This window comes from Crotalus tigris, unplaced genomic scaffold (genome assembly GCF_016545835.1).
Source record: "Crotalus tigris isolate CLP2741 ecotype Arizona unplaced genomic scaffold, ASM1654583v1 scf7180000024301.445443, whole genome shotgun sequence".
NCBI classification, from domain to species: domain Eukaryota; kingdom Metazoa; phylum Chordata; class Lepidosauria; order Squamata; family Viperidae; genus Crotalus; species Crotalus tigris.
This window is the reverse complement of record NW_024100473.1, coordinates 325,009-350,174: the sequence shown is the minus strand read 5'-3', so window position 1 is coordinate 350,174 and position 25,166 is coordinate 325,009. Positions and strand designations below refer to the sequence as shown.

Sequence of the window (25,166 nt, the reverse complement as noted above, 5' to 3'; positions counted from 1 at the left end):
GCATGCATGCCCACAGAGAGGGCTCTGAGTGCCGCCTTTGGCACACATGCCATAGGTTCGCCACAACTGTCTTATAGGGACATCCCTGCAAGCATCGTGGAAAAGATATCACCAATAGCGCTATGCACATCCGTCAAAAGAAAAGAAACTGGATTTGACAATATTTCAGGATTCAAGAAGAATTTTAACATGTCCATAGCATAAATGTATACTTTTGATGATGACCTGACTATACCAGAATAAAACTGTTTTAAATGTGCTTCATTTGTCTGAACAATAACATCCATCCCTTATGTGTGTGGTCAATGGGGCGGGTGGGGAGGTGAGGTATTCCAACAGTTACAATCTTTTGCTTTACAAAGAACTTTTGCCTTACTAAGATCCAAATAACCACTAGATGGTACTTGTCAGAAGTATTTGTATCCTCTTTGCTGCCATCTAGTTGGTGCCCAATTGTAGTATGATGTTTTCAAAAATGGGGAGATACTTCATTGGCATCACAACATAGGAGGCCAGTAGCAAAAAAAGTTCAGAGCATCCACCTTTTCACTCTGAAGCCAGGGAAGGAATTCTTGGAAGGGCACATGGGCACCTTTCTGGCATGCATACGTTGGATGGGCATGTGGCAACTAGGCTGGAAAACAGATGGAACAGCATTCCAGGCAGATCTCAAGACAGTCCGAGGAACCACAGCAGTCTTGCAGCATCCCGCAGCCCAGCCCATAGGGGCAATTCCCAACACCTGCGTCGCCACAGCAGCCTTCAGAGAGTGGCTCCCCTCTTTCACCACTGCAGCAAACCTCTAGGCAGCCCCTGCAGGTTCCACATTCCAGGAGGAGGGAGCAAAAAGTCATGAACTCACAAAAGAGACAGGCCAGGGCACAGAGAGCACAAGAGTCTGGAGGAAAAGGAGAGGGAAAAACAAACAAACAAAAAAGATTAGGAGTACAAGGGAACTCCAAGATCACTGCTCAATTAGCCACAGATTTCCATGTGGCTAATTGAGCACAATTAGCACATTTTCCTGCTAAAAAAAACAAAACAAAAAACCCAGAAGTCAGAAATCTTTTCTAGTCTATCAGCATACCATATGCACAAACTGTTCTTCTGCTGGACCACTTCAAAGGGTGGGGCATTACATATATAGTGCAAATGAAAACCTGTTATGTTCACCCATCAGAAAATAAGGTTCACCTTTATCCTCTTCTATGATGATGATGATGATGATGCCATGGTATATCTATATATAGATTCAGTTGGCCATTTGTATGTCATATAACTTTATACAGAACAACGTTCAAAACAAATGATGAATATTATCTTGTTCTTTATTGTAATAGTCCAAACTGTAAGAAAGAAATGCAGCATTTTAAAATAAAATCATTGTTCCCTGTCTCCCCTATCAAATTCTAAAATGTCTGTGAACTACGACATGAATGCTTGGTAAGGCTTTAAAAGCTTGGCTGTGTACTCAAGCCTGGAGCTCTGAATGTGCTAATGGCCCTGTTTCCTGGCTTTATTCTTAACTTGTTAATTATCTTGACTGCTGTATACATTTATTTATTTATTCAGTTTCTATAGCTACCCATCTCAGTCAATGACTCTTGGCGGCTTACAATTCAAAAAAAAATATAACAATAAAAACATTTTAAAACAATAAAAGCAATAAAAAACTCTAAATAAATATATTTATCCAAAGTAAATATGCCTAGCAGCCGAGACAGTTGAACAGTTAGCAATAAAGCTAGGAAATGGGGTCCTTACCACATCCCAGGCATGGAACACAGCCAGGTTTTGAGAGCTTTACAAAAGGCCAACAGGACTGGGACCATCCTAATCTCCAAGGAGGAGGATATTTCGCAGAGCAGGGGCTCTTCAGCAACTACTGCAGAAAAGTCCTAGAATAGATCCCAACAGCCAACATTTTTTGGCTGACCAGGGTCTGCAGCATGTCCAATCTGCTAAATCGAGTTGGACAGGTAGAAACTTTTGGAAAAAGGCAGTTCCCTCAGGTAACCCAGTGCCAAGCCATGTAAGGCTTTAAAAGTAACAGCCAGCATCTTGAATTGCACTCAGAAACATATCAGTAACCAATACAATCACGACATAAGCCCAAGACTGAAAATCAGGCTTGTCAGATGTTATATTTTTTCTGTCCTGCTCTATGGAGAGTTGTCTCTGACAGAAGGCCACCTGAAGAGACTAGAAGCATTTGAAATGTGGATTTATAGGCGGCTGTTACATATAAGCTGGGTTGACAAGATCAGAAATGAGGAGGTGATAAGCCGCCTGGGAAAGCCAAGGGAAAACATCAAACGAAAGTTAGAATATTTCGGACATGTGATGCAACACCCAGAAAAATACAGCATACTCCATTTAATCCTCCAGGGAAAGACTGAAGGCAAATGAGGTCCAGGCAGAAGAAGAACATCATGGCTTCAAAATCTAAGGGACTGTTTGAACAAAACTCAGCAGCACTTTTTCGTGCGGCTGCTGATAAAAACAGGATCGCTAACATGATCGCCAATGTCCGATAACGGATATGGCACAAGAAGAAGACACCAATGCAGCTCACACAGGAGTGGTATTACATACGCCTTATATCTGGCACTATTTATTGGCACAGCCACATGCTGTACCAGTTGAAGTTTCTGAATGCTCTTCAGGGGCAGCCTCATGTAGAACATGTTGCAGTAGTCTAAATGAGAGGTTACAAGGGCATGAGTTACTGTGAGCAGAGCCTCCTGATCCAAGAATGGGTACAACTAGTGTACCACCCAAAGGTGTTCAAAGGCTCTCCTAACCATAGCTGCCACCTGCTCTTTGAGAGGATGTCTATGGAGATTCTTAGTCATCAGGTCATAGTCATCCCAAAGATGCTTTTTCACGAGGCAACTGGAATTTCTTGTTTTTCTTTGAAGACGTTTCGCTTCGCATCCAAGAAGCTTCTTCAGCTCTGACTGGATGGTGGGGAATGGAAAGATTTATACTCCTTGCAGACATCTGTTCATTTTCATTCTTTTAGCCAGTCTTTGGGGTCACCTGAGTAGTGCAAATGTGTATGCAGCCTTCTTGGAACTGTTGAAAGGATTGTGTTCTAGACTGGAGATAGATGATATTGTATCCCTCCCCCTCCATTGAGAGAGGATTGTTCAGTTTTGACATAGATGGCCTCTTTGACTCCTCTTTCAAACCAGGGGTCCTCTCTGTCCAAAATGTAGACTTTGCTGTCTTTGAAAGAGTGGCCTTTGTCTTTTAAATGCAGAAAGACTGCTGGATCTTGTCCTGATGGGTTTGTTCTCCTATGTTGTGCCATACGTTTATGAAGTTGTTGTTTCGTTTCCCCAATGTACAGATTTGCACATGGCTCACTGCATTGTACTGCATATCTGCATATCTGTGACCCTGAAGACACAGATAAGCCTCCAGGTAGCACTAACAACTCGCTAAAAGAATGCAAATGATCAGCTGTCTCCAAGGAGTATAAATCTTTCCATTCCCCACCATCCAGTCAGAGCTGAAGCAGCTCCTCAGATGAGAAGTGAAATGTCTTCAAAGAAAAACAGGAAAGTCCAGTTACCTGAAAAAAAAAAGCTTCTGTGGGAAATCCTTGAGCAGGAGTTCTGAGTCTAGAAGGACTCACAGATTGAGCACTGGGTTGTCTGAGATAGTACAATCCCATCCAGAACTAAAGATGGAAGAACTTTTTCTCTAGAGGGTCCAAATACTCACAGCTACCCTGTCTTGCTAAGGAATCTGTTTCACCCCATCCAATCCCCAACAGCCTCCAGATACTGGGATAGAAGATCCATGGCATCACTTAAGGGGCCTGGGGTAGAGATATAAAGCTGGGCGTCATCTGCATATTTTATTTTTTAAATTCTTTATATTGCTGCCCAATATAAGATGACTCTTATAATTGCTGCTATCTCATCCAAAACTGACACATCACCTTACCCAGCTGCCTCATGTAAATGTCAAATAGAAGAGGAGAGAGGACTGAACCCTAAGGCACCCCACAAAGTAGGGACTATGGGTTAGATCTCTGTCCCTCTGTTAACACTGATAGAAACCAGCCCCGGAGAAAGGAGAAAAAAACAGCACAATAAAGTGCCACCCATCTCCAATTCCCATAGGATACCATGATTCATGGGGTTGAAAGCTGCTAAGAAGAAGAAGCATTTATTTTTAATGTTTGTATTGTTTTAATTTGAGAATTGTAAGCTGCCCAGAGTCATTGGTTGAAATGGGCAACTTTAGATTGATTGATGGATGGATGGATGGATGGATGGAAGGAAGGAAGGAAGGAAGGAAGGAAGGAAGGAAGGAAGGAAGGCAGTTTTCAGATACTAAGAATCCATTCTCTTATTGACATATCTTTTTCCTTCCATTACTGATTATCTATAATATTAATGAGTATTACCTATTTGATAATTTTGATCAAAATTCTGATTCTCTGCATATCCAAATAGACCATAAAGCTGAATGCATCTCATAATTTCATTCACATTTTGTAACAAACAAAGATCTTTTCTTCTGATTTATAAGGATATGCTAATTGTCCATATAATTATGAGTTTCACATAAAGTCCAGGTTAATTTTACCATGCTTTTGTTGTTTGGCTCAAGAGCCTCCACATACAAACAGGCACATTTTTATAATAAGGTTAACATGATCTTGCTGCTGAACTCTTGCAAATGATTATTTCTTTACTACTCAACAGAATAGGTTAGGATAGAACTTAGAATGGAACTTGACAGTGAAACATGCTTTATTACATTTTCTGCAGAGAAACTGATTAGAAGAAAGGTTAAAAACAGCCCAAAGATAAACCCATTTGGATTTTCTTTCCTTAAATAAATTATAAAAGATAAAACGTAATGCTGGGCATAGAAAAGATCTAGAGAACTGGGTTTTCCAGTTGTTGAATCACGGCTCTCAGCATCCCACAGAAACAGCGATCCAGGCAAGGGTGATTTTCAGAACAAAGCATTCCCATCTCTTCCCATTGATTTTGCAGAATTGGCCTTTGATCGAAACTCTTTGCAAACAAAGAATTATTTTATATTACTGACCTTCCTGGTCAGATTTCTCCATTGTGGCGATCTCCAGATTGGAATTTCAACTCCCTAAATGCTCAGGAATAATCATGTTCTCATTCTGGGAACTGAATTCCACGCCTCTAGGCAGCTCCAAGGAAAAGGATAATGGAAAATGCCAGGACAAACTACATTTCTTTACCTGGATGCCTAAACTAAAGGCTGCAAAGAGTGAGATTAGGATTTATTCTGTATCTATCTATCTATCTATCTATCTATCTATCTATCTATCTATCTATCTATCTATCTATCTATCTATCTATCTATCTATCTATCTATCTATCTTAATAGCCCTCCCAGCACATACAACTCTGGGCATGTTACAACTAAAAGTGCAAAATAAATCAAAATTGTAAAGAGTATAATAATTATGAGCCAATAATAATAGATCAAACCACCCCCAAGTTGGAAGCTAATAAAACCTAGCCTCGTTGAAAATTCAGTGAAATAAAAGGTTTTTTTAAAAAAACTGTGGGGGATGAAACTTCTAAAGGTATGGCATTCCAATGTATGAGGTCTATTAGAGAAGGCGTGTCATCTTGTCCATGTCCCCTCACTTCAGAGAGAAGAGAGATTCCTAATAGGTCTTCCTGAGATATTCTTACTAAATGGGCAAAATCAGTTCTGCCTTTATGTTGAATTTTATGGGTTGCCTATGTTTGTAAACAGTGATATGCCTGTATTAGGGCTTACACCAGAGTTTTTTAAGTTTCTCATCTTAAAAATGTTTCAGAATTGGGTCTCAGGCTATACATCCCTGCTTAGGAAGTATAAAATTAGTATCAGTCTGGCCACTGGCCACAGTATTCTTTCCTTCTATTGTATTCCAAGATATGACAATATTCTGAGAATATTGGGAAGAAGGATACACAGAATTCTTGAAATAATGTCAGACTTTGCTCACCTGCCATAATGATCCCTGAAGAAAGGCAGTTAGTAGAAAGCCTCCATGGTAGCCGGGTTAATCAATGATAGCACAATTCAGACCCTTCTAATGCAAGTTCCAGACAGTCACGAGTCTGGTAGCAGAACTCCAGGGCTGATCCTTCAAGTCTGCAGTAGCAACAACAGCTGGAAGGGTCAGAATACAGCCCCCAGGAGCCTTGAGTAATAGGCAGGCAGGCAAGCAGGCAGAGCAGAAAGAGTTGGGCCCAGAAAGGATATCAGAAAAACAGCAAAAGAAGAAAGAGGCTAAGAGGATGGCAGCACGCAGCTCTGTAGAAAGGAATATGAGGGAGAAGAAGACAAGGTCACACATTCACAATAGTGGGGTGAATTTGGCAACATCCTTATACCTTATTCAAGTGTAGCTTTCTTGGCAAAAATCAACATCTGAAGATATTTGCTTTGCATGCTAAGTTGAAGCTAGCAGTTACTGAACTGGCTGGTATCTTGGATATCATGAAACCCAAACTCCATTCCTAGGCCAGTTTTGTTTAGGACCATCAGTGCTAGCCTACAAAAATCCATACAGTCATGACATTGAACCAAAGAATTAGCACATTCAGTGTCTCTCCCTAGATTCCTGCAGCACAGATTTGGTAGGGGTATGTGTGTGTCTGTGTGTGTAATAAAAATGAATGAAAAAAGGAGGTCCATTTTAAACATTCGAGAGGCTGAAAGAATCAAGGTTCTGATTTGCCAGTCTGCACATCTCTTCTTTTTAATGAGCCCCCTAATCCCACATTACAGCTAAGGGACATATACTGAATTCTCTTTTTTAGTTTATGCCTGTTTCTATTTTTGCATCTCCGGCCAAAAACCATTAGGAAGGTCTGGTCTTTGGCACTTAAATTCATTAAGCATAAAGGGGAAGATAGGTAAGAGCCACTCTACATTTTCAGGGCAGTCACGTGGCACAAACCCAGTTGGAAGGGTACCATTTAAGTCCACAAGTGGAATAGCTGCATCCTTAAATGCTCCCTGTGCTGATGGTACACAGTACCATTGTCAGCTGAATAATGATTTAAGAGCTTTTTCTCTAGCCTTGATAAAAGAAGGCAACTTTGCTAATCATTTCGGAGATCTAGACTGCAAAAACCCCACAATCATAGAAAACTGCAAAAGAGATGAAAAGAACCTCACTTCTCGTTACAAATAAACACATGGGCAGAATGGAACCAAACCTCCTTGTTAAGCTTTCCTTTTCGTGTCTTATACCCCGTTAGTCATTCCTGATACTGGCCTTAGGACTTTCCCCAACGATTATAAAGTGCACATTTCAGATTTTAAACAGCGTATCCACGAATGGAGAATGCTGATATGGCAAGGCTGGTCCAAAATGTTTCCCATCCCACACCAAGACAAGATGAAGCCTCCCACACACTACTCCTTCATGACTAATTGCCAGGCAGAAGTACAGCAGGATGAGGCCTGCAAGCTCAAACCAATTGTCTGCTTGAGCCAGCCTTGTTTTTCTACAAGGGCTTAACCAAAAGCATCCATGAATCCCTTAGGTAGCTTAGAAGAGAATCATCTTTCTCTCATCTTCCAGCTGTTTTCCAGGACTTAGCCCTGAAAGGCCTTCCATGGACTAGCTGCCATGGAGAGATCAAGCTGCTGTTGAACCCAATTTAAAGATCTCACCAGGATTTAATGCCTTCTCCTGCACTTGAGCCTTCAGAGAGTGGAAATTTAGTTCCCTGTTCTTGGCCTTCTGAGGCAGCTCTGCCTAACAGTAGAGCCATCCTCTACAGTATGTTTTGGGTGAGAAATTGTCATTCTTAATTAAGAGGGCTCTTAATAAAGCTACAGACACCTGTGTGGAAGAAGACAAATTTAAAGATTCTTTTCGGGTGGAGCGTGTATGACTGGGTGATCAATACCTTACCCTGTTTTATGTGAAGGTGATGTGTAAAATAGATATTTAAAAGGGTGGAACTTCAGTTAACTGCCACTTTGAAGCTGCTGATCTACTTCACAAAGGACTCTCAGTCCTTCTCTAAAGTATCTGCTTGCCCTTGGAAAAGTTATCAGGGGCCAAATGGGAAGCTCCTGAAGTCCACCAGTGGTTTTGTCCTGTTCTCTCATTACTTATTATGGGATAGCCTTCCCACTTTTGTTTCTAAGCCTTGACCCATTTTGGAGAACCAAAATGATACTCCCAGGCAGTTGCTTCTTCTTCATTATCCGTCAGTGGTCATTCTTTGGCAACCACCCTATCAGACCCTCCCTCTGTGAACTCACCATCCCCGGCTACCTCCTGAATCTGAGAGGCTGTTGACTTGCAGCTCTTCTTACTGCTGCTGGTGCAGACGGAGGAAGTGGAGCTGATGCGATGCTTCTTTGAGGCCTGGGGTTGCTGTTGCCTCACAGAAGCCTGAGGGGGAACCCCACAGCCATTGCTACAGGAGGCAGGGTGGAGAGGAAACTTCCCCTGCTGGGAAGACAAGCAGGCCGTACTGGTGGCAATTGAAGGATGAAGCTCTGCAACAAAATTGAAAAAGAGGGGTAGAGGTGCAAGGCTGACATCTGATCAATTTGTTATTTAATACATGGCAGAATAGTAGCTCAAACAGCAATTTGCTTTCTGTGGTTAAGAGTAACTTTCTTGGGAAGTGGGGAAAAAATATATTACTTCCCTCCAAGCCCTGATTTCAATCTCTACTTCCACCACTCTGATCAAAGTGACCGTTCATATTTTTAAACAGAAGTTAACTTCTTTAATTAATTAATGTCACCTGCTGCTAATTACAACTCCCATAAGTTTAAATCAGCATTTTGGGGAGTTGTGGGTTCAACACATCACTCGTTGAGAAAGCATTGTGTGAAGAATCCAGAGAAATAAATATTTGGGGGAATATTAAAAAGGCAGAACATATTTCCCCAAAGGAATAATGGAGAAGATCTTAAAAAAAAAAGACAGAAACCAGCCCCAGCCCTTCTCCCCAAAGCAGAAAACCAAGCAGAAACTAGCTTTTAGAAATGCAGATGTAATAATCCATTCAGGAAGGTTGGAGCCAGGAAGCTAGAAGCTGTTGAAATTAGGAAGACAACGACCCCTAAAATCTACATACCCTCACCCAAATTCTAAGAACAGGAAACATAATAAGATTAACCCACTAATACCAAAAGATCACACTCAGACTCAAGTCAAAATACATGACACAGGAAATACAAAGCCTCAAACAGGAAGAACTCCAAATACAAAGCCCAAAGGAGGTATAAAAGCCTACCACTCCCTGCTAAATATGGTCAGCTTTCCCAGAGCCATCTTTCTGTCTGGCTCTCCTCTTCAATAAACTGCAACCTTCTTTCTAAAGCAGTCTCCATTTTGTTTATTCCCAGCTTGGACTGGACTCTGATGAAGATTTTTCTTTCAACAGTATTTTATTTTATTGTTATTTGTAAAATCTATTAGCTGCCCATCTTACCTCCAAGTAACTCTGGGAGGCTTACAATATTCTTTCACCAGTGATGAGTAGTTGAGCCACTGCTCCTAGAATCCATTCAGAGGTTGGTAATAAAATAGAAGAGAGAAATCCTCAAACACACAGGGATTAGTCATTTCAACTACGCTTAATCTAAATTTAGATAAAACCAACTTTTGGAGGGCAATGCTCAGCACATCACAGAAAGGCCAAGTGGATCCCCTTATCCCCAAACAAGTTGCCCATTGATGCCTTATACAGGCATTCATAGAAAACTAATATAAATAATGGTTGGAGAAAAAAACTTGGAAACATTGCTGCAGATCCAAAGTAGAAACCTCTGTACCTAAGTTTGGATCAATATGTATAGATCTCCATAAATAATTGACTATCACAGTGAATTTCAGAGCATTGCAATAGCCCAATATAACCAAGAAGTCTATTTTGGGTTCTGCTTATTATTGATGTACGGTACTCTTTTTTTTGCTCTTATCCATATCATTCTCACTAGCTTTGTGAAAGGAAGGACCAAATTTTCATTGGAGTTACACTCCTTAAACAAATAAATCTGGTTTTCAGGGAAAGATATATTCCTTACTGCTTCTAGATGCTTGATCACTGAAAGCAGAAATAGCCACGTCTCTCCTTCCATACACATGTATGAGTGTGACTTTATTTGAGGAAAGGCAGAGTTCAATAATATCTATGGTGCAGTCTTATATATACACTTGGAAAGAAGTAAATCCCCTTGATTTAAATGGATCCTATTTCCCAAAAGAAATAGAAATATAGGTACATAGAAATATAGTCCAAGGTATCACTGCAGTTTGGTAATTCAATCTTGTGTGCATTAGAGACATGACTTTGAAACTTACAGTGAAAGGGAAGGAAAGGGGAGGGGAGGGGAGGGGAGGAAAGGAATTGAATTGAATTGAATTCTGGGCAGTTGGTTTGTCTCCTCCTCCTGTTTATTTTGGCATTTCTCAATTAAAAATTATATGAAATAAAGACATATATGGAAAGGCAGCCCTGGCAGGGGACCTGCCATGAAGAGGAATTGCAGAGCAAGGGAACTGAAATTGACCAGCCTCTGAGTCACCACTCAATGACTGCAACTAACCAATACAAGAAAACTAGCAATAAGCACAAATTCATGTTCTCTTCTTCTCCAGATGAAAAGATGGAGTTCAGCTCTCCTTTCTTCCTTAATGGAAATGGAATGGTATCAAAAACAGAAAAGGGGAGAGGTGACAGTTATGAAAGCAAGTCAGGAAATGAAATACAAATGGCCAGGCTAAAGAATGAGAGATAAATAGTTGTGTAATTCCCAGAAGAGAATCAATATGCACAATATTCCTTTGAACACACCTAGTAATGCCCGCCTTAATTCATAGTCAAGGCAATGGTTGGCGAACATTATGGATTTTATGCACCTTAACAACATGATAGGATGGCATCAACTTAAGGAGGGAAATGCTAAATGTCTGAATGCCATTTATGGGCTGGGAATGGAAGTGAAGCGAATGTGATAAAAACAAGTCAGAGATCAAGGCAGAGAACCTGCTACATCATACCTGAGCTATGCTAGGGTGCAAGTGGGGACAGGGCACAAGCTCTCAGGAGAAAATCCATTTTTTCTAAAGCAATATCACAAGGGGTTATGCCTCACACAACCTATAGACGCATTTGGATATAACCTTGAAGAAGAAATGCAAGGGTGGTTACATAATTATTAGCTCAGCTCTGGAAAAGAAGAGGGAGTGAGAAAGAAATTCAAAACTACCCTGCCTTGATTCTCTTTGTATAACAAGAGAGAAGCTCTCTCAGGCTGTCAAGATCCTGTTATTATACCTTGCAGCAATAAGGTAGAGTTCTACTAGTCCTTGTGAAGTATGTTTCCTGGCCTAGCATATCTCCAGGGACCAACTCAATCTCTATTATCTCATGCACAAGGTTGAGATATATCTGAAGCTGTTGATAGCCCTTAATAGGATAATAATAATAATAATAATAATAATAATAATAATAGTAAAGTTGGAAGGGACCTTGGAGATCATCTAGTCCAACCCCCTGCTCGGGCAGGAAACCCTACACCATTTCGGACAAATGGCTGTCCAGTCTCTTCTTAAAAACTTCCAGTGTTGGAGCATTTCACCGCTTCTGGAGGCAGGTTGTTCCACTGATTAATTGTTCTACTGTCAGGAAGTTTCTCCTTAGTTCTAGGTTGCTTCTCTCCTTGATTAGTTTCCACCCGTTGCTTCTTGTCCTGCCTTCAGGTGCTTTGGAAAATAGCTTAATTCCCTCTTCTTTATGGCAGCCCCTGAGATATTGGAATACTGCTATCATGTCCCCCCTTGTCCTTCTCTTCGTTAAACTAGACATACCCAATTCTAGCAATCGTTCCTTATATGTTTTAGCCTCCAGTCCCCTAATCATCTTTGTTGCTCTTCTCTGTACTCTTTCCAGAATCTCAACATCTTTTTTACATCGTGGTGACCAAAACTGGATGCAGTATTCCAAGTGTGGCCTTACCAAGGCATTAAAGAGTGGTATTAATACTTCACGTGATCTTGATTCTATCCCTCTGTTAATGCAGCCTAGCACTGTGTTGGCCTTTTTGGCAGCTGCAGCACACTGCTGGCTCATATTTAAGTGATTGTCTACTAGGACTCCGAGGTCCCTCTCACAGTTACTACTATTGAGCATGGTGCCACCTATGCTGTACTTGTGCATTTGGTTTTTCTTGCCTAAATATAGAACCTTGCTTTTTTCACCATTGAATTTCAATGGTGTTGACTACTATGTTCTTCCAGCATAGTTTAGTCTGGGAATACAAGTCTCTTGATTTTTAATTCTACAGAAGCTAAGGGACCCTGAAATAAATTTTAAAAATGATGGATGGAATGAGTTCTATCAATTGCAGTTAAGCGAGGCCAAAGCAACATTGATGTTTAATCATGCAATTAATAATATTTTTGAAAGATAAGAAGAAAAGAGAGGAATGACCACTGGAATGGCACTGTGACTGGATAAATATTTAAGCCAGTGTACCGATAAAGGAGAACATTTGTATCTCATGGTTGAAATGAGGGGTCCTTGGTGCTCTCTGAGCTTGATGTTTTCTTGCAGACATTTCATTACCCAAACTAGGCAACATCATCAATGCTAGTAAGGAGTGGGATTTGTTCTCTGAAAGCAAACTCTGAGAGCAAATTCTCTGATTCATTAAGTCTGTGTTACTTAACCTGGGAGATTTTAAGATGTATGGACTTCAACTTCCAGAATTGTCCAGTCAACTTCCCCCCCCCCCAACCTGTATTTCTCCATTTTAGCAGAGATGTGCTAGATCAGTGGTTCTCAACCTTTCTAATGCCGTGACCCCATAATACAGTTCCCCATGTTGTGGTGACCCCCAACCACTTATACATCACCGGGTGCCAGGGGCGTGGCCAAAGAAAAGGGGGAAAAACAGCCTTGTTTGGCGACCCCCGTGAAATGGTTGTTCGACCCTAAATGGGGTCCCGACCCACAGGTTGAGAACCACTGTGCTAGATGTTTCCAAGAGGAGCAGCCTGTGGAAGAAGAATGGAAAATTCTGAGAAAAACATGAGGTTCCAGAACCTCTAACAATGGGGTGAAAAACTAGCATTTGCTTATCAGTTTTCAGATCCTCCATATCATTCTGGGTTTTTTTTAGGTGAATTTCATTTGCATTTCCTGCAGATGAGCTCTGACAATGGAAATAAACCAGAAGAAAAAGATGACACAATGTCCCTGTGGCCTGCCATTTCTGACTGCAAATGGGCTTTGGAAGTCCTTGTTTGTCCAGTCCTACATGCCCCTGCCCTGAGGCCCAGCATGGACCGTATCTTTATGCAGCAGTACTTCCTTTTCCAAGTGAGAGCTATCAGGAATGAAGCCTGCCAGGAAGTCATGCTGTCTGAAGCAAAGCCAACTGATGCCAGCCATGTGCAGATCTTTTGTGTGAGGGACAGCCCAGTCTGGCTTATGGGGGACAGTAGATCAAGATTCACAATTATATGGTTTGTTTTGATATTCAATGAGAGGAATGTATATAAGATTTTCACTTTCAGAGAGGGATGTTCACCACTGCTTGATATCCTAGCCTATCTGACCATCCTATCATCTAATTTGAAAAAGTACAACTCATCCTGAAGCATTTCCATACAAGGGAGTTGCATTACTCTTAGACTGGATTGGCACACTTATATTCCCAAATTATTCTCCCTCTTTGGCAACTGAGCTTATACATTTTCTTCTCAACTGCAATGCGGGAGACTTTCTGAAGCCGTTTTTTATCTGGAAATGTGGATCTTGTGAGGGCTGAGGGAGGTTTTTTCAGTACTGGAGGGAATGCTTGTCTCACTCCTCCTCCTGGTTCCTGAGCTTCAAGTGCCCTACCTGGGCCTCAAAGGGGAATCCTGGCTCAAATGCATTGCATCTCCTCAGTAGCCCTGGGTAAGTGAGCAGATGTGAAATTGACAAGATTCTATAGGGTGTTATGTCCTCTTTTAGCTGCTATAGAACAATGATTTTAGCCCCTTGCTCTTTTGTGAGACAGGGAAGTATAATCCATGTTCATGTGGGCATTCCCTTAATCCCACTCTCTAGCTAGCAACTATCCTTGCGAATATTTTTCTGCCTTATACCATTTATTTAGGAAAACCTGGCCTATTGAAAGCATCCCCAAAACACCCCAAAAAGCTGTTGTCATTTGTGATGAATAATGTAAATAATCACATCATGTCCTTAACAAACATAATAAATTAAAATTTGAAAGTCATTTACGGGACATTTTAATTCATCTTAATTACGACTGTAGGCTTCTTTCTAGAGAATAATGTCCTAGTAAAAATCTCATCAAGTGACAAATAATGACTTTAAATCTCCAAATCACATCATAAATTAGGCTCAATGGATTGTGTAATTTCTTAGTTTAAGAAATGTGTAGTTAAAAAATGGCCGTATAATATGGGCACAATATTCTTTTAGAGGAAATGGTGCTACCAACGGAAAAAACCCCACCCTCTTGCTTTTCCAGAAAAAGACTCTTTCTTTGAATACTAAACATAAACACTTAGAATGTAGATTTTTGCCTCCACATGCATTCTTCTCTCACTGTGTCTTGCTATGAAAATACTGAGCTACTGGTAGGAAAAATACTCTATCATTCTTCAGGATCCTCCCAGCATCCTTCACCAATAGTCAAAGGTCTTGTGAACTGTAGTTTAGCACCACCAGAGACCCATAACTTCCCCACTCTTATGCTAAGCTACATATCCCAGGCAGCCTGTCTAAAACATGTTGGTTGCCTAAAAGTGGTACCTATCTTCTACTTATCAATAAACAGATACTATGTGATAGAACTGGGAATTGGAAGAACTGTGCCCTTGGGACGGCTATGTTCGAATCAATGGGGATATTCTTGGGAAAATATTGTATTGCACCTGCCCTCTGGAACGTCTTGTCCCCCGGAGTGAGGTTTGTTCCCAACCTTCCAGACTTCTGCAAGACCCTAAAGACCTGGCTTTGCCAGTTGTCTTAGGGCTCCAATGGGGGAGCATCACAGTAGATTAACAATAGATCCCACCTCCCTCCCAATCGTGCTCCCACCCTCCCCATCTTTTAATTGGGCCACAGTATTTGACTATATGTAGGATTTTATTTATGTTTTTCTTTGTACAGTTTTTATTTTTTATGATTGTAAACTGCCCAGTTTTATAAACTTTATAAAAAAATAGATAAAGAGAGAGAGAGGGGAAAAAAAAAAAAAAAAAAAAAGAGAGAGAGAGAGAGAGAGAGAGAGAGAGAGAGAGAGAGAGAGAGAGAGAGAGAGAGAGAGAGAATCGTAGTGGAGCAATGTGGATGCCAGTCTGGTTCCAATTCATGTGTTCTGTAAGTAATAAAACTGTTTCTTGAAAAACCGATTCATTTTAGAATATACATGTTCACTAGGGATTATGGGAGCTGTAACCCTGTGCATCAGGACTAGCATTGTTACCTTTAATCCATGAATATCTCTCTCAATATCTACCAACTTGATCTACTGTGATCTTTTGATAGCATAGTTCTCTGTATGTCCTACAGATCAGTTAAAGCACACAGGCACCAGATAGCAGCACCTATCCAACCTTAGTCAATGTCAAATAAAGCTAAGCAGAGTCAGATCTGGTTACTGTGTGAATGGGAGACCAATCCTGAAATTGTTAGTTAAGCTGAAAAACAAAAAAAGCTGGAAGAGGCAGTGGCCAATCACTTCCATATTATGAATTCAGCCGAAGAGAAACTTTATTTTTTTATATGCATGTATATTTTAACAACATGAAAAACAACTGAGACAACAACATGCAATGTAAAACTCAGGGGTACTACTTATAAAGGCAATAAATCTAACATAAAAATTCCAGAAGAAGCCAATAAAATTTTACATTTTAAAAAACATTAGCATGATTGCCAGAGAAATACAGATGTCTGTACCTGGTGGCAAAAGAACTGTGGTGCCAGGCAAGCCTTTTTTGGGAAGGGTGCTTTGCATTAAATCCCTCCCCTCATCCAGAGTATCAAAAATCTGTCCAGCTATGCCAACTGAAAAGCTCCACCTACAATGAGTCCCTTCCCTTCCTTTCCTTTCCCTTCCCTTTCCTTCCCTTCCTTTCCCTTCGCTTCCCTTCCCTTCCTTTCCCTTCCCTTCCCTTTCCCTTCCCTTCCCTTTCCCTTCCCTTCCCTTCCCTTCCCTTCCCTTCCCTTTCCCTTTCCCTTTCCCTTCCCTTCCCTTCCTTTCCCTTCCCTTCCCTTCCTTTCCCTTCGCTTCCCTTCCCTTCCCTTCCCTTCCTTTCCCTTCCCTTTCCCTTCCCTTCCTTTCCCTTCCCTTCCCTTCCCCTTCCCTTCCCTTTCCCTTCCCTTCCTTTCCCTTCGCTTCCCTTCCCTTCCCTTCCTTTCCCTTCCCTTCCCTTTCCCTTCCCTTCCTTTCCCTTCCCTTCCCTTTCCCTTCCCTTCCCTTTCCCTTCCCTTCCTTTCCCTTCCCTTCCCCTTCCCTTCCTTTCCCTTCACTTCCCTTCCCTTCCTTTCCCTTCACTTCCCTTCCTTTCCCTTCCCTTTCCCTTCCCTTCCCTTCCTTTCCCTTTCCCTTCCCTTCCCTTCCCTTCCTTTCCCTTCGCTTCCCTTCCCTTCCTTTCCCTTCCCTTCCCTTTCCCTTTGCTTCCCTTCCTTTCCCTTCCTTTCCCTTCCCTTTCCTTTCCCTTCCCTTCCCTTCCTTCCCTTTCCCTTTCCCTTTCCCTTCCCTTCCCTTCCTTTCCCTTCCCTTCCCTTCCCTTCCCTTCCTTTCCCTTCGCTTCCCTTCCCTTCCCTTCCTTTCCCTTCCCTTCCCTTTCCCTTCCCTTCCCTTTCCCTTCCCTTCCCTTCCCTTCCCTTCCCTTTCCCTTTCCCTTTCCCTTCCCTTCCCTTCCTTTCCCTTCCCTTCCCTTCCTTTCCCTTCGCTTCCCTTCCCTTCCCTTCCTTTCCCTTCCCTTTCTTTCCCTTCTCTTCCTTTCCCTTCCCTTCCCTCCTCTTTCCTTTCCTTCCTTTCCCTCCCTCACTTCACCTCACTTCACTTCACTTTACTTTACTTTTGCAGGCAATTGTCTGCCAAAGTCTCTCATTTTGTTTGGCAAGCTATTAGAAGTGACTAGCTGTTGCCTGCTTCTCAGGACTGACAAGAGAGTATCTGACCCAAGGTCACCCAGCTGGTTTTGTGCCTAACAAAAGGAGACTACACAGTCTCCCTTTTTGTAGCCTGATGCCTTAACCCACTCCACCAAACTGGCTCTAACATTTCAGCAATAACATTTTTCTATGAGAGAGTCTTAAACATTTGCCTGTGGAGAAGCTGAAGAGAAAGAGAAATATAGTTCTTGGGCAATCCAGAAGGCTTTATTGCATAGAGTTGCCAGATCACTCACCTGAATCAGGAGTGACTTGAGTGGCATCCGCTGTGTCCTTGATGGGTTCTGTATTTGTTCCATCAATCCTATCCAATACAAAGGAGTTCATGGCTGACATCTGGGAAATAAAAATGTGGAGTAGAAGAGACGAATGTGTTGCATTATATTTACATTTGAACCATAACTGGGAATGGATCACAAGATAAAATTTCTCTTCTTACAAACAGAGTCTGCTTCTCTCTGCAAGGGAAGATCGGTTCTTCCTGAAAGAAGCGGGGAGGCAGAAGAAACAAAGGTTTGTCCTTTTTCTGGCCAAAATGCCAAGTTTGACCTGAGATCAGAAAAGAAGATGGTGTACTTATACAACTGTTGAGTGGTAATTTAGACTGCAACCTACTAAGGAGCTCTCTGCCGGATTTAAATGCATGACCTATTTCTCCATCAAAATGGGCTATAAAATGTGACTGTTGTGTGCAACTGGGAGCCGGACCTGGTGCAGATTAAAGGAGCAAGGGACCCCAAGCTGGGTCGCTGCTGTTTCCTGAGTTTTCATCACACTCCTATCCAGCCCTGTCAGTTCAAAGCCCTTGGAGGGAGGGGGAAGCAGGAAACAACAGGTCCATTAACCTCCTACCCTGCTGGGGCTAAAACAACAGGAGGAGGCAAAACAGCAGGAACAAAAGCATTGAGAGGGCTGGACCCCTGGATCTGAGGCAGGGAGAACCACCTAGTTTTAGCAGGCTGGAGCAGAGGGTGGTAGGAAGAACAAGACCATTTGTACTGCCATCACTATTTCTTTGTAAAATGGCAGATCTGGTCTTAAAAATAGATGTCTGACAGGCAGAAATTCAGTGCCAGCATTTTCTAAAATATTACAGACATAGGAAAAGCACCTGTGTTAAATGTTTGCTTACTTTTTTCATTTTAGAATCCAGTGGATTTAGAGGGAAGCAGGCAGAATAAAGTTAAGTGTCTCTCTCTATATAAGCCCATCGTGCTTAGTTCCCCCCCAAACTCTCGTTTTTAAAAAGTGTTTATTTTTTTATTATTTAGGCCCCATATTTCCGGATGATGCAGGATTAATATTTACCTTGTAGCTTTGCTTTTTAAATACTAAGTAGTGAAAGAGCCACTCACTTTCTGAATTGTACTAAGAGGCAACCAAATAGAATGTAAAACAATCGTTGCTTGATGAATTTGGGTTATTGCAGCATTAGTAAGCTAGATAAAATGCAGTTTGCAAACAATAATGATGTAAAACAGTTAATTATAAAAAGAATAAAAGTTGTTAAACTGTCTAAGGCATCTCAGAAATTCAACATCAGTGTAATTCTAATGAATATAATCATTAATTCTAATCATTATTGTTATGTCCCGAGCCTTTGCAAACGGCTCGGGCGTTTGCAGGCAGTCCCGGGCAGGTGCAAAGCTGCCCGGGACCAGACAGGCTGTCGCCAGCGCCGTGCGCATGCGCGGGTGCTGGCGCGGGAAAAGTAACCCATTTACCCGGGAGTTGCCTATATAAGAGGCTGCGAGGCGTTTGGGCGAGGCTGAAGCCATCTTCCTGTAAGCTGAACGCTGAATAAAAGAAACTGAGAACTCCAGCTGCTTCTCGTGTCTGTTTTCCCGCCAAGGACGCAACACTGGCGACGAAGGTGGGATGCCTTGCACTACCTGGAAAGGAAGAAGTGTAAGCTTACCCGAGAGTCCTGAGCGGCGGAAGAGGAACGGCGTCGACTCGGCAGCTACCGCCAATCGGTGCGCATTCGGGGGTAGGCTGGCTGATAGACCCGTCTCCTGAAGATCCGAAGATGGCGAAAATCGGAAGGCTTTCGGAATTCGACGTCTCACATCCAGAGCGGTGGGAGTCCTACGTATCCAGAATGGAGAACTACTTCAAGGCAAACCAAGTGAGGGAAGATAGCTTGAAGGCCGCCACCCTGCTTTGCGTTTGCGGCCAAGACGCCTTCGAAATCGCAGAAAATCTTGTAGCACCTGTTCCAGTAGAGTCTGTAAGCTACGCAGACCTGAAGAAGCTGCTGAAAGAGCACTTCCACCCCAAGGTGTCCGTTATCTCATGGCGCCACACCTTCGAGCAGAGGGATCAACGGTCCGGTGAAACAGCCAAGGAATACATCGCCGCGCTACGGAAGGCCGCCAAGCCCTGCGAGTTCAAGGACCTCGAGGAACGACTGAGGGACCGATTCGTGTGCGGGCTAAGGCATCGAGAGCTACAACAGAGACTTTTTGCCAAGGAAGAATTATCCTTCCAAGACGCCTTAAGGGAAGTCACCGCAGAAGAAGCAGCAGGCGGCGCCATCAAAAACATGCGGCCGATCAGAAACAGTGCAGAGGGTGCGTCCGTGCACCAGGAAGACGTCCGACGAAACTCCGAGGAGGATCCGGACGAGGAAGTCGACCGTCTACACCCCGCGAAGGAAGAGAACCAGAAGGGAAGCTCTTCGGCTCTGCTCAAGTGCATCGGCTGTGGAGGTCGCCACAGGAGAACCGACTGCAAGTTCCGCTCCGCTACCTGCCGGGCATGCGGCAAACAAGGGCATATTGCAGCTGTGTGTCTGAGCCGACGAAAGGCACAACCCCAAGAAGAACGCCTGAAAGGTACCAGATTCCCCAGCCAGAATAGGGTAGGGTTTTGCGCTTCGCGAAGAAGCATCTGTAGAACAGGCACACACAAGCCCATGAAGAAAAAGCTGTCACTCAACGTGAAGCTACAAGGGGTTCCATTATCTATGGAACTAGACACAGGGTCTGCCCTGTCCATCATTTCATTGCATACATTTAGGAAGATTTGTTCCAGTAGTGGGTCTAAGGCCAAGTTAAGGCCTTCTGATATTGTATTAACAGATTTTCAGAACGCAAGAGTGTGTGTTAAGGGGGAGGCCACCCTTAACGTGCAATACAAGAGTTTTGAAGGTCCACTAGACTTATTAGTAGTAGGGGGTGAACGAACGAGTCTCATAGGACTCGATTGGTTTGAGGCCCTGGGGATACACGTCACAGGACTCAACAGCTAACAAACACTCGACCTACAGGAAGTCTGCAAAGAATTTGCAGATGTTTTCAGCCCCCAGCTGGGCACATTCAAAGGACCACCTGTGTCTTAAAGCTAGACCCACTGTCACTCCCATTAGGATATTAAAGCAAGAAGGGTCCTTTTGCTTTTAAAAAGTTAAGATGACTGAACTAGACAAACTAATCCAACAGGGAATCTAGAACCTGTTGATTCCAGCCCGTGGGAGACCCCCATTGTCACGCCTCTAAAGGCAAATGGGGACATTCGCATTGTGTGCTGATTACAAATGCACACTCAATAAGGCATTGCAGCAACATGCCTATCCTGTTCCTGTGGTCAGTCACATCCTGGCCTCTCTCAAGGGGGGGCGTGTTTTTGCAAAGCTTGACCTAGCTCAAGCATATCAACAGCTGCCTGTTGATGATGATGCTGCCATAGCTCAGACCATTGTGACCCACAGGGGAGCCTTTAAAGTAAAAAGGCTACAGTTTGGAGTAAATGTCGCTCCTGGGATTTTCCAAAGCGTAATGGAAAACACACTACGAGGTATACCAGGGGTCTGCCCCTACTTTGACGATGTCTTGATTGCAGGAGACTCCACACACATTCTAGCTGAAAGACTTAGGGCTGTCCTGTTAAGATTCAGGGAATCAGGCCTCAAGCTCAGAAAAGACAAATGCAAGATCGGGGTGCCTTCTACTGAATTTCTGGGATTCAAAATTGATGCTGCTGGGATTCATCCTGCTGAATCCAAACTAACTGCTATTTTAGAAGCACCCAGGCCAAAGTCTAAGGCCGAACTTCAGGCCTTCCTAGGCCTCCTGAATTTCTACAATTCTTTTCTTCCACATAAAGCTAGTGTAGCTGAGCCTCTTCACAGGCTACTAGACAAACAAGCTGTGTGGCTGTGGTCACAAGCACATGAGGCTTGCTTTAAAGAAGTCAAGGCCTTGCTCACTTCTAACAGTGTTCTTGCACATTTCAACGAGTCTCTCCCTGTGTGCATCGCTTGTGATGCGTCCCCCTACGGGGTTGGAGCTGTCCTGAGTCACCTCAGGTCTGATGGAACTCAGGTTCCTATTGCATACTACTCCAGAACACTGTCTTCTGCCGAGCGCAACTACGCTCAGATAGACAGGGAGGCTCTGGCTGTTGTTGCTGGAATTAAAAAATTCCACGATTTTCTATATGGCAGGCATTTCACGGTCTTCACTGACCATAAGCCTCTGCTGGGACTGTTTACCACACGTAAGCAGACTCCCCACATCATTTCCCCTAGAATGCTTAGGTGGTCTATTTTCTTTGTCTGCATATGATTTTTCATTACTCCACAAGCCTGGGAAAGAAATGGGCCATGCTGATGGCCTCAGTAGATTGCCTCTGCCAGTAGTAGAAGCTGACCCCGCGCCAGCTGTCAACATTCTATCAATCCAAGCCTTGCCCGAGCTCCCTCTTAGTGCCAGGGATGTTACCGCTGAAACAGGTACAGATCACACACTTTCACGTGTCCGCTCCTGGGTCCTGTCCGGGTTGGCCTGAGCACTGCCCTAGTCCTGAGTTTCAGAGTTTCTGGTCCAAAAGGAACGAACTGTCCCTTTCTCAGGGTTGTCTGCTTTGGGGAAACAGAGTTGTCATTCCCACCTCAATGAGGACTAGGGTCTTAGAATCCCTCCACGAGGGTCATCCTGGCATTGTTCGTATGAAGGCTCTTGCACGAAGCCACTTGTGGTGGCCTGGTTTAGATAAAGATATTGAAGCTAAGGTACACGCATGCCACCTGTGCCAACGATCTCGCCCAGAGATGCCCCAAGCTCCTGTGCATAGATGGGAGGAAACACAGTCCCCATGGTCTAGGGTGCACATTGACTACGCTGGGCCCTTTCAGGGCCAGTTCTTCTTGGTCCTTGTTGACAGCCATTCAAAATGGCTTGAGGTTGTGCCTGTCTCATCCACCACCACTGCAAAGACTATTCAGGTACTGAGGGGGATTTTTGCTGCACACGGGCTGCCAGATGTCATTGTGTCCGACAACGGCCCTCAATTCACCTCCTCCGAATTCCAAGCTTTCTTACAGGCAAACCTGATTCGTCATGCCACGTCTGCGCCTTTTCACCCGTCCACCAACGGTATGGCTGAACGCATGGTGCGCATCGCAAAGGACGCCTTGAAGAGACTCACCTACGGGGACTGGCATCACAGGTTGGCTGACTTTCTCCTTTCTTATCGCACCACACCGTCCACTTCTACAGGGAGAAGTCCAGCTGAACTTCGTTGGGGGCGCCAACTTACTACTAGACTTGACCGGTTGCATCCGGACAGACTGCCTTCATCTACCTCACATCCTAGGGCACCTAGACAACTACTTGTGGGTGCCCCGGTTTGGGCTCGCAATTACGGGCCTGGTCATACATGGGTCCCCGCTTCTGTGTCCAGGATCACAGGTCCTCTCTCCTACGAGGTTGCCCTGGACAACGGTCGTGTCCTGCGTCGGCACATCGACCAACTTCGCTCTAGGCGAGACTTTTCTGCTGAGACTCCTGGGTCTTTTCCAGGGGGGGAGGGGGACCCTTTGGAGCAAAGGGAAGGGCACGAGCTGCTGCCCATCTCCACTGAGGGAGCCACAAACGGCCCATCCCAGGGTTCCGCGAGAGCTCCGAACAGGAATTCCATGAGCTTACCTAACTACCAGGCATCCACGCCTACTCCAGCCAGGGAGTCACCCCGGGGGCATACTCACTTCCACACACGTCACACAGCACTCCAGTCACGGAGGATACCCGGGGGCATCCCAACAAATCATTCCCCGCAAGAGAGCTGGCACACAATCCCCAAGGTTGGCCTGACCTTACCCCAAATCCTACAGGGGGTCAAACATACACAGAGTTAGTCGAGGAACCAAGTCCCGACTACAACAACCCTAGCACAAATCAGGGAACACCTGAGTTTTGGGAAAGTACAGAAACCCACACGAGCCCGAACACAGAATGGGGTTCAGGGAATGGACAGCCTCCTGACAGGTCTTGGACTGACCTAGGAGGTTCTACAGAGACGCCCAGCAGCGGCTATCACTTCAAGGGGCCTGAGGGTCTACAGCTAGGTAGGTCAACCAGGTCACAAAGTAACAGAAGCCCTGGCCTGACGAGCCCGGTGGGCAAGCAAGCAGGCCAGGCATCGGGGCACAGTCCTTGGAAGACACCAGGACACAATAGAGAGAACAGGCTCACGCCTCCCTCCAGTCAGGGGACTTATGCCAGTAATCCACAGCTAAGAAGGTCACAGAGAGCAAAGAAATCTCCCAAGTACCTAGAAGACTACATAACATTGCTGGCAAGGCAAAGGCCAGTAAACAGTGGGAGCACTGGGGAACAAAATGTCATATAAAATAAATGTTGTATGTTGGTAGTAGTTTTAGCCCGGGGGAAAGGGGTGTTATGTCCCGAGCCTTGCAAACGGCTCGGGCGTTTGCAGGCAGTCCCGGGCAGGTGCAAAGCTGCCCGGGACCAGACAGGCTGTCGCCAGCGCCGTGCGCATGCGCGGGTGCTGGCGCGGGAAAAGTAACCCATTTACCCGGGAGTTGCCTATATAAGAGGCTGCGAGGCGTTTGGGCGAAGCTGAAGCCATCTTCCTGTAAGTTGAACGCTGAATAAAAGAAACTGAGAACTCCAGCTGCTTCTCGTGTCTGTTTTCCCGCCAAGGACGCAACAATTATATTCTAATAAATATTCTAATGAGAAGAAATCTATACTCTTCTTTTGTCTTTAGTCTGTTTCATTCATATTACTCAGTTTTTGCTCAGTACAACCTTAGTTCATCAAATTAGTCAGCATGAAATTAGGAGAGGTGGAATCCACCAAGTTGGTGAAGGCTGGGATAACATTTACCAATTAGCTAATGCCCTCTAAATTTGCAACTTTGTGGATTCTCATTAATTATATTCAGATAGTCTTGGAGCTATTTAGACTAAAACACAAAACAAATCTCTAAATTTAGGGAGATATTTGCAAAAATAAAAGCAAAATGAGCCAAAACCAAAAACCACAGACGTGCTCCTAATTTAGCGAAGACTGAACCTAAAGTCTCAGCTTTTCTTCAGTCTATAGCTACATACCCCACATCTTCTATATTTTTCTTTCTTGTTGTGCTAAGAATCTTTCAAAGCAGAAAATCACATGTTAGGATCCACTTCTCAGCAAATGTGAAACAGAAAGGCATAATTGTGTGCCACTACAACATGCAAACTGTCCAACTTATATCAAAATATAAAAAATCTAGAACCTTTCTTTTTAAATAGCTGCTGGAAGAATGTTGCATATAAAGGGCAGGACGCAGTATTTTCAAAAATGGGCAACAGGCATTGCATAAGTGTGCGTATATACACATACGCACATACCCTCCCACTTCCCACAAGTCTCTGTCCTAGTGAGATCCTGATGTACCTGTTAAAGCAAGCAGTTCACAGCTGCGGGTTCTCTTCAGAATTCCAGGACGCTTTGACCCGGCTCCCTGATTTACAAGCTGTGCACATTTGCTGTTTGGGATAGACTCTGCTCAATCTGCTTCATCCATCAGGGTCTGGCTGATGCTCCAACGTCTCTGTCGTCATCATATCCTGATTGTAGCTCAGCATGGTGGCTGGGGAGGAAAAACAAATATCAGGTCATATAAAGTAGCCACTCCCATCCCCCTGTCTTGCTATTGGGCTGGGCAGAGGTCCAGGGAATG

At 43.8% G+C, this 25,166-nt stretch overlaps 1 protein-coding gene across 1 annotated transcript; it reads right to left on the bottom strand.

Annotated features, from left to right (window-relative positions):
• LOC120299551 (myoD family inhibitor-like) lies at positions 1–24,974 on the bottom strand. Its single transcript, XM_039324468.1, has 4 exons — positions 24,881–24,974; positions 17,429–17,528; positions 8,287–8,526; positions 1–898 (listed from the first exon to the last, which is right to left on the bottom strand). Exons 2-4 carry the CDS (start codon positions 17,526–17,528, stop codon positions 630–632), a joined length of 609 nt encoding a protein of 202 aa, XP_039180402.1. The 5' UTR covers positions 24,881–24,974; the 3' UTR covers positions 1–629.
• Positions 24,975–25,166: the final 192 nt, after the last annotated feature.